The sequence below is a fragment of the Pan troglodytes genome, chromosome 8 (genome assembly GCF_028858775.2).
Source record: "Pan troglodytes isolate AG18354 chromosome 8, NHGRI_mPanTro3-v2.0_pri, whole genome shotgun sequence".
Taxonomy (NCBI): domain Eukaryota; kingdom Metazoa; phylum Chordata; class Mammalia; order Primates; family Hominidae; genus Pan; species Pan troglodytes.
Window position 1 is genome coordinate 25,122,261 of NC_072406.2, and position 10,127 is coordinate 25,132,387.

Genomic DNA, 10,127 nt, shown 5'->3' on the forward strand with positions numbered 1-10,127 from the left:
CAGGACAGTGTCCTCCTCTCTCACCTCCCACTGTGGACACTGTGTCCTCCTCTCTCACCTCCCACTCCGGACACTGTGTCCTCCTCTCTCACCTCCCCCTCAGGACACTGTGTCCTCCTCTCTCACCTCCCACTCCGGACACTGTGTCCTCCTCTCTCACCTCCCTCTCAGGACACTGTGTCCTCCTCTCTCACCTCCCCCTCAGGACACTGTCCTCCTCTCTCACCTCCCACTCCGGACACTGTGTCCTCCTCTCTCACCTCCCCCTCAGGACACTGTGTCCTCCTCTCTCACCTCCCACTCCGGACACTGTGTCCTCCTCTCTCACCTCCCTCTCAGGACACTGTGTCCTCCTCTCTCTCACCTCCCCCTCAGGACACTGTGTCCTCCTCTCTCACCTCCCACTCTGGACACTGTCCTCCTCTCTCACCTCCCTCTCAGGACACTGTGTCCTCCTCTCTCTCACCTCACCCTCAGGACACTGTGTCCTCCTCTCTCACCTCCCACTCCGGACACTGTGTCCTCCTCTCTCTCACCTCCCCCTCAGGACACTGTGTCCTCCTCTCTCACCTCCCCCTCAGGACACTGTCCTCTTCTCTCACCTCCTACTCTGGACACTGTGTCCCCCTCTCTCACCTCCCCCTCAGGACACTGTGTCCTCCTCTCTCATCTCCCCCTCAGGACACTGTGTCCTCCTCTCTCACCTCCCCCTCAGGACACTGTGTCCTCCTCCTCTTTCTCCAGGTGCCCTCTGCTCTTTTTCCAATTCTTCCTCTCTATCAACTCTGTCCATCCGGATTTAGTCATGTTCAGATACCTCCCATCCGAAAAAAACAAAACGTTGTTCAACCCGGTTTCTTCACCCAGCCACTCTCTCCTTTCCTGCCAGCTTCACAGCCAGACTTTCCTGAAACAACTTTGTAGTGCTGTTTTCTGCCCATAAAAGTAACATGTCCGAGATGGGCGGATCAGGAGGTCAGGAGATCAGGACCATCCTGGCTAACACGGTGAAAACCTGTCTCTACTAAAAATACAAAAAAAAAATTAGCCAGTCGTGGTGGCGGGTGCCTGTAGTCCCAGCTACTTGGGAGGCTGAGGCAGGAGAATGGCGTGAATCCGGGAGGCAGAGCTTGCAGTGAGCCGAGATCGTGCCACTGCACTCCAGCCTGGGCGACAGGGCAAGACTGTCTCAAAAAAAAAAAAAAAAAGTAACGTGCTCATTCTTAAAGAAAATTATAAAATCACCTATGATTTGAGAACCTTGAGAACCAGTGTTTATATTTTGATATATAACATGCATTTAAACACAGGCATAGACCTTTGTAAATAAATGAAGTCATACTACATACTCAATTACATGTCCTGAGATTTTCACAGTGTTCTCTTGTGAGCATTTTATATCTTTTAAAAAATAGTTTTGGGCCAGACGTAGTGGCTCACACCTGTAATCCCAGCACTTTGGGAGGCCGAGGCTGGTGGATCACCTGAGGTCAGGAGTTCGAGACCAGCCTGGCCAACATGGTGAAACCCCATCTCTACTAAAAATACAAAAAATTAGCTGGGCATGGTGGCAGATGCCTGTAATCCCAGCTACTTGGGAGGCTGAGGCAGGAGAATTGCTTGAACCTGGAAGGCAGATGTTGCAGCAGTGAGCCAAGATCACGCCATTGCACTCCAGCCTGGGTGACAGAGCGAGACTCTGTCTCAAAAAAAACAGGCCAGGTGCAGTGGCTCACACCTGTAATCCCAGTACTTTGGGAGGCCGAGGCAGGTGGATCACCTGAGGTTGGGAGTTCGAGACTATCCTGATCAATGTGGAGAAACCCCGTCTCTACTAAAAGTAAAAAAATTAGCCAGGCATGGTGGCGCATGCCTGTAATCCCAGCCACTCGGGAGGCTGAGGCAGGAGAATCGCTTGAACCTGGGAGGCGGAGGTTGCAATGAGCTGAGATTGCTCCATTGCATCCAGCCTGGGCAACGAGTAAAACTTCGTCTAAAAAAAAAAAAATTAGTTTTGGCAGCTGGGCATGGTTCATGCCTGTAATCCCAGCACTTTGGGAGGCCGAGGCAGGCAGATCACCTGAGATCAGGAGTTTGAGACCAGCCTGGCCAACATAGTGAAATCCCCATCTCTACTAAAAATACAAAAATTAGCCAGACGTGGTGACGCGCGCCTGTAGTCCCAGCTACTTGGGAAGCTGAGGTGGGAGAATCGCTTGAACCTGGGAGGCAGAGGTTGTAGTGAGCAACAGAGACCTGGGCAACAGAGATCACGCCCCTGCACTCCAGTCTGAGAACAGAGCGAGACTTTGCCTCAAAAAAAAAAAAAAAAGTGTGGCATGAGTGCAGCAGCCCACCGAGCCTGTAATCTTAACACTTTGGGAAGCCAAGGCAGGAGGATTGCTTCAGCTCAGGAGTTCAAGACCAGCCTGGGCAACATACTGAGATCTTTTCTGTACTAAAATTTAAAAAACTCAGCTGGGCGTGGTGGCGCATGCCTATAGTCCCAGCTACTTGGGAGGCTGAAGTGCAAGGTTCACCTGAGCCCAGGAGGTCGAGGCTGCAGTGAGCCACTGCACTCCAGCTGGAATTACAGACGTGAGCCACCGTGCCCGGCTCATTTTAACTTAAGCATCTTTCTTTCTCCTTATCAAGTACAGAGGAAAACATGGAGTTGAAATTGTTTTGCTAGGTTCTTTTTTAGTTCACAGAATAGGCCTAAAAATAAATGATTGATATTCTTTCTCCTTTTTCTTCTTTGTACAGGATTCCCCAGCTTTCCGTTGCACAAACAGTGAAGTGACAGTCCAGCCCAGCCCCTATTTGAGTTACCGGCTACCCAAGGACTTTGTAGACCTCTCTACTGGGGAGGACGCTCACAAGCTAATAGACTTCCTTAAGCTGGTAAAGTCTATGTGCATTTAGTATGCTGGCCATCTTTTCAAATAGACCTTCAAATTGGCTTTTATATAATATTTCACTGGAATCCTGTATCACCTAGACTTTGATGGTTATGAATGGAACCGAGTTACTGAGTTAGAGCATTTTCTCATTAAATATGAAATAGGAGCTGAAGGCATAATTTATTGATTAGAATGACAGAAAATGTTTTTATGCTGTACATGCCTTTTGAACATTTTTCAAAATACTTGTAACTTTGAAGAAAGTGTGTATATTGTTAGAGGGCTGCAAGGAGAGCAGGTCTCTGCTCTGGTGGTGATTTTACTCAAGAGGGGATGTGAATATTTATATTTTTGTGTGGATTTCTGTGTAGGAGTTTTTGTATGTATGGAAGAAAGAGAAGAAAATACTCAAATACCTGAGGATAATTTGCTCAGGAGTCAAAGTGATAAACTAGTTTAATGAATTAAAGCGTGGTTTTCCATGACAATTTTTAATTACATCCTTTGCCAAGACCTCTAGAAAATTATACCTGCTGAGCAGATATCCCGAGGAGCATGTGCTATTTTAACATCCCCTTGGTTTTCTTTGACAGAAGAGAAATCAGCAGGAGGACGACTGATGAGCGTGCTGGAGCTGGAGAAGAGGAGGCCCCGCCCCGCCGCTCCGGGAGCTGCTCATCAGCCGCAGCTTCCTGCCGACCCTGATGCGGGCGGGCCGAGCAGTGTGGACATCAGCCGCTTTTTATATTCATGTACATTCACCTGGGGAAAAAAACGGAGGGACTTTGCTACTTGTAAAAATAACATAATAAATAGATCTTAAACATAGGAAAACCATACTGTTCTGATAATAAAATGCTTTCTATGAAATATGTTGCTTTTCTACCGAGTCATTATTTTATTTATTTATTTTAATTTTTATTTTTTGAGACAGTCTCGCTGTGTCGCCCATGCTGGAGTGCACTGGTGCAATCTCGGCTCACTGCAACCTCCACCTCCTGGTTCAAGCGATTCTCCTGCCTCAGGCTCCCAAGTAGCTGGGATTACAGGTGCATGCCACCACACCCAGCTGAGTTTTATATTTTTAGTAGAGGTAGGGTCTCACCGTGTTGGCCAGGCTGGTCTGGAACTCCTGATCCTCAAGTGATCTGCCCACCTTGGCCTCCCAAAGTGCTGGGATTATAGGTGTGAGCCACCACGCCCGCCCTGTTTTGTTTAGGGACAGTCTTGTTCTGTTGCCCAGTCTGGGGTGCAGTGGCACAATCACAGCTCACTGCAGCCTCAATCTCCTGGACTCAGGCAGTCCTGCCTCAGCCTCCTGAGTAACTGGGACTACAGGTGCACACCACCACGCCCAGCTGATTTTTGTATTTTTTTGTAGAGATGGGGTTTTGCCATGTGGCCTTTTTAAAAGGCCACCATTTTTAAGTGATGATATCAATTGTGCCTAATTTACCGAGGCTTTATGATGTGCCAGACATTCTACTAAGAGCTCTTTCTGTATTAGTTGACATCACCAAGCAATTTGAAGGATACAGACATCACCATTTCCCAGGGTACCTGCCCGACGTGGTATCCGGTGGTAATCTTCGTCCTCAGTACTTGATCTTTGTATTCAGTACATCAGATGCCCTTTCTTTTTTTCTTTTTTTTAAGTAGTAGAGGTGGGGTTTCCCTGTGTTGCCCATACTGATCTCAAACTCCTGGCCTTAAGCAATCCTCCTGCGTCAGCCTTCCAAACTGCTAGGATTACAGGTGTGAGCCACCGTGTCTGGCCTCAACTGCCATTTGTGGGGCCAGTTGTTTTTTTGTTTGTTTTTGAGACGGAGTTTTGTTCTTGTTGCCAAGGCTGGAGTGCAATAGTGCCATCTTGGCTCACCGCAACCTCTTGTCTCCTGGGTTCAAGCAATTCTCCTGCCTCAGCCTCCTGAGTAGGTGGGATTACAGGCATGTGGCACCATGCCCAGCTAATTTTTTATTTTAAGTAGAGATGGGGTTTTCTCCATGTTGATGGGGCTTGTCTCAAACTGCCCACCTCAGGTAATCTGCTTGCCTTGGCCTCCCAAAGTGCTGGGATTACAGGTGTGAGCCACCGCCCCTGGCCTCAATTGTTTAATGTACAGGTACTTCAGAAATACTTTTGTTTTTTTAAACTGCTTACAGGTGCCTATCCACCTATGATGGATTTAGTATCAAGGGTTGATTTTAAGTTTAGCTCTGGAAGCTGGCTTTGTCAAGATGGCATTTTACCAAGCCAAAAAAAAAGTAAATATATTTGATACCAATTGAAAACATTCAGACTAGGCTGGATGTGGTGGCTCATGCCTGTAATCCCAGCACTTTGGGAGCCCGAGACCGGCAGATCATCTAAGATCAGGAGTTCAAGACCAGCCTGACCAATATGGTGAAATGTCATCTCTACTAAAAATGCAAAAATTAGCTGGGTGTGGTGGTGGGCGCCTGTAGTCCCAGCTACTTGGGAGGCTGAGGCAGAAGAATGACTTGAACCTGGGAGGCAGAGGTTGCAGTGAGCTGAGATCGCACCACTGCACTCCAGCCTGGGTGACAGAGCGAGCCTCCATCCCCCACAAAAAAGAAAACTATATTCAGACTATATAAAATAAAAAGACCCAAGCAAAATTTGGCAGAGAGTTCATAAACTGTACAATTGTCATTACACTTTTGCGCACATTTTCCTGGGGAAACTGGACTTCAACTCCCAGGTCACTTTCTAAAATGTGATTTTTGTGCATTGTTTACTTAGTGTATTTAATTTTAGTTGATTTTCCTGATGTTAATATCAGGAAATATAGGATAATAGGCAGGAAATATTCTCCTAAAGCCCAATATAATTTATGCCTGCCTAAAAATTACTTCTGTTTTAAGACACAGTCTCACTCTGTCTCCCAGGCTGGAATACAGTGGCACGATCTGAGCTCACTGCAACCTCCGCCTCTTGGGTTCAAGCAATTCTCCTGCCTCAGCCTCCTGAGTAGCTGAGATTACAGGTATGCACCACCACATCCAGCTAATTTTTGTGTTTTTAGTAGAGATGGGGTTTCACTATGTTAGTCAGGCTGATCTCAAACTCCTGGCCTCAAGAGATCCGCCCGCCTCGGCCTCCCAAAGTGCTGGGATTACAGGCGTGAGCCACCGCGCCCAGCTCTTAAGTTTTGAATCGTCCTTTTATTTTACTGGCATTTGTTCTTTATTTGAGGTACCTCAGGCTTGTGCTTGAATTCAGAAAATGGAAACCTTTGTGTTCCTCAGCGTGTCCCTGCAGTCCTCCCTTCTGAAGAGAAGACGCTGCTGCAGTTGCCTTTGAACGGTTGGGGTAAATATGTGCTTTGTCCTGCAGGCGGTGTCATGTTGCATGGGCCTCCTGGAGACAGCACGCTTTGCCAGTTTTGTTTTCAAGAGTCTCATTTGATTTGCATTTTCTGAGTTCGTAAGGTTTTCTCATCTCAACCATTTCTCTTTTTGATGATTGAGGATCGTTAAAAAACAAGCAGAAACCTTATGTGACAGTTTTTTTGACTAAGTTTGTTACCTGCAAAGGGTAAGAGGAGTTTTCTGGAGTCCGTTAAGTGAGATAACTCATAAACCTGTAGCGTAGTGCACTGCACATCACAGACCACAGACAAATGGTAGCTATTGTCAATCATTCTGCTTGGCAGACTTCTGTGCAGTATATGAAAGGCACGTTCTTTTTAACAGAGTCAAGAAAAATATATATATATATATTTAGTAGAGACGGGGTTTTGCCATGTTGGCCATGGCTGGTCTCAAACTCCTGACTTCAGGTGATCCATCCACCTCAGCCTCCCAAAGTGCTGGGATTACAGGTGTGAGCCACCACGCCCAGTCCCTTCTTTTCTTTTTTGACAGATGACGAAACTGCTCCCCAAAGATGTTGACTTTCCCAAAACCTTCCCTGTAGCAGGATCTAAACATTGTTTTATTCACATGTTGTCCTTGGCTCATGCTAAGGACAGAATAAATCACGGTAAACTTACCACTCACACACAGTGCAGGTATGTATACACCTTCGAAAGATACAGCCGAGCACGGTGGCTCACGCCTGTAATCCCAGCACTTTGGGAGGCCGAGGCGGGCGGATCACAAGGTCAGGAGATCGAGACCATCCTGGCCAACATGGTGAAACCCTGTCTCTACTAAAATATAAAAAATTAGCCGGGCACGGTGGTGCATTCCTGTAGTCCCAGCTACTCGGGAGGCTGAGGCAGGCGAATTGCTTGAACCCGGGAGGCAGAGGTTGTAGTGAGCTGAGATCACGCCACTGCACTCCAGCCTGGCAGCAGAGTGAGACTCTGTCTCCAGAAAAGAAAAAAAAAGAAAGATGCTTGAGGACTAGGCCGTGCATGGTGGCTCATGCCTGTAATTCCAGCACTTTCGGAGGCCATGTTAGGTAGATTGCTTGAGGTTAGGAGTTCAAGACCAGCCTGGCCGACATGGTGAAACCCCGTCTCTACCAAAAATACAAAAAATTAGCCAGGTGTGGTGGTGCGCACCTGTAATCCCCACGATTTGGGAGGCTGAGGCAGGAGAATCACTTGAACCTGGGAGGCAGAGGTTGCAGTGAGCCAAGATTGTGCCACTGCACTTCAGCCTGAAACAGCAAGATTCCATCTCATAAACAAACAAACAAAAAGATTGAGGAACAGAAATCTAAGACATCGTAACAAAAATGTAGTGAAGAAATAGCTAAAAGTTATAGGGTTAGGCAAAAAGTCTGGCATGAATGACCTAAAGAGAGAATGCATTCAGGTGCGTCTTTTTTTTTTTAATCAAAGAAAACCAAAATAAAATGATACTGGCAACATAGTAAGACCCTGTCTCTAAAAAGTTTTTTTTTTTTTTTTAAAGACAAATTAGCCAGACATGGTGGTGCATGCCTATAGTCCTAACTACATAGGAGGCTGAGGCAGGAGGATCGCTTGAGCCCAGGAGTTCAAGGCTGCAGTGAGCTATGATCTCACCACTGCACCGCCCCCCGCTCCCAACCAAAAAAAAAAAAAATAGATAAAAAGGAAAGAAAGGAAGAGTCCTGGCGCGGTGGTTCACGCCTATAATCCCAGCACTTTTGGAGGCCGAGGTGGGTGGATCACCTGAGGTCAGGAGTTTGAGACTAGCCTGGCCAACATGGTGAAACTCTGCCTCTACTCAAAATACAAAAAATTAGCCAGGCATTTTGGCACGTGCCTGTAATCCCAGCTACTCAGGTGGCTGAGGCAGGAGAATTGCTTGAATTTGCGGGGTGGAGGTTGCAGTGAGCCGAGATTGTGCCGCTGCACTCCAGCCTGGGCAACAGGCACAGAGCCAGGCTGAAGCCCTACTGTTCTCCAAACTGTCACCCCAGACTCATAATATGTACTAGATAAACTGCAGGTCGTCTTCTTTTCTTCCTTCCAACTGAGTTCATTCCCCCACCCTCCCTCTCTTTTCTCCTCCTAAGAAGTCATTTTGTTCAGCCACAGTTTATAAGCAGGGCCCATTGTTTAGGTCTGAGGAACAGGACAGGGTTGTACTAAGTGCTTAGGCAGTGATTCTTATCTGGGAAGGGCTGACAGCTTATTCTTTAATGTCTACAAATTGCTTTGAAGACAAAAAATGCTACGAAAATGTCAAGTAATGTTATTGCTTTTAGGAACATTTGTTTTCCATCTTGTGAAAGGCATATATCTCAGGCCAATGAAAGCTCAAGCTTCCAAAGCCAGACTGAGTTTCTCTCACTTACAAAAGAAGCATAGCCTCCTTTGCATGTATTGGTAATGCTGAGAGCACTGGAGTTCTTAGTTCTTTACAAAAAAAAAAAAAAGTCACCAAAGAAAGAGGACACCAGGGGGCCAGGTACGGTGGCTCATGACTGTAATCCCAGCACTTTGGGAGGCCGAGGCAGGTGGATCATGAGGTCAGGAGGTCAAGACCATCCTGGCCAACATGGTGAAACCTCGTCTCTCCTAAAAATACAAAAATTAGCTGGGCGTGGTGGCACATGCCTGTAATCCCAGCTACCTGGGACCCTGAGGTAGGAGAATCACTTGAAACAGGGAGTCAGAGGTTGCAGTGAGCTGAGATCAGGCCACTGCACTCCAGCCTGGCGACAGAGTGAAACTCCATCTAAAAAAAGAAAGAGGACACCAGGAGCTGGACGCAGTGGCTCAAGCCTGTAATCCCAGCACTTTGGGAGGCTGAGGCGGGAGGATCAGTCGAGGTCAGGAGTTCGAGACCAGCCTGACCAACATGGCGAAACCCCCGTCTCTACTAAAAATACAAAAATTAGCCAGGCGTGGTACTGGGCACCTGTAATCCCAATTACTCGGGAGGCTGACGCGGGAGAATCATTTGAACTCAGGAGGCATAGGTTGCAGTGAGCCGAGATCATGCCATTTCACTCCAGCCTGGGCAACAGAGCGAGACTCTGTCTCAAAAAAAAAAAAAAAAAAAAAAAAGGGGGCGCCAGGTAGGGACATAGGAAAGAGAGAATGGAGAGGAAGGAATACTCTCAAATACTTTTTTTTTTTTTTTTGGAGACTGGGTCATGCTCTATTGCCAAGGCTGGAGTTCAATGGCATGATGATAGCTCACTGCAGCCTCCAATGGCTGCCCTCAAGCGATCTTCCCAACTCAGCCTCAGATGTAGCTGGGACTACAGGCACACACCACCACGCCTGGCTGATTTTACTTTCATTTTTTTTGTTACCCAGGCTGGTTTGGAACCCCTAGACTCAAGTGAACCTCCCGTCTCAGCCTCCCAAAGTGCTGGGATTACAGGCATGAGCCACGATGCCTGGCCACTCTCAGGTCCTCATGGGGAAATAAATGGAGTATAAATGGATACAACATTGTAAACAGACAATTTAAAAGACAGTCCGTGCAGAAAGGGCACTGGTACCTCTCAATGAGTTTATAGGTATGAGGAGTGAAAAGGACATCAGATGGCCACCTCTCATCACCCTTGGTGGCCACAGACTTGTCTTTTTTGAAATCAAAATGAGAATGTCCAAATGAATCTTTTTTTTTTGGCCGGCAGGGGGGAAGGCGGGATGGAGTCTTGCTCTTGTAGCCCAGGCTGGGGTGAAATGGCACAATCTCGGCTCACTGCAATCTCCGCCTCCCAGATTCAAGCAAGTCTCCCATCTCAGCCTCCCTGGTAGCTGAGATTACAGGCACCCGCCACCACGCCCGGCTAATTTTTGTATT

General features: G+C 47.3%; 1 protein-coding gene across 4 annotated transcripts in view; it reads left to right on the forward strand.

The window, feature by feature from the left end:
• Positions 1 to 3,775, forward strand: part of CDC123 (cell division cycle 123) — a 55,313-nt gene extending 51,538 nt beyond the window's left edge. For all 4 annotated transcript variants that reach the window (XM_024346189.3, XM_024346191.3, XM_054660090.2 and 1 more), the window contains 2 exons: positions 2,767 to 2,904; positions 3,497 to 3,775. In XM_024346189.3, coding sequence (XP_024201957.1) covers positions 2,767 to 2,904; positions 3,497 to 3,523 — 165 coding nt within the window. In that variant the 3' untranslated portion in view covers positions 3,524 to 3,775. The remainder of the gene's footprint in view (positions 1 to 2,766; positions 2,905 to 3,496) is intronic.
• The last annotated feature ends 6,352 nt before the right edge of the window (positions 3,776 to 10,127 follow it).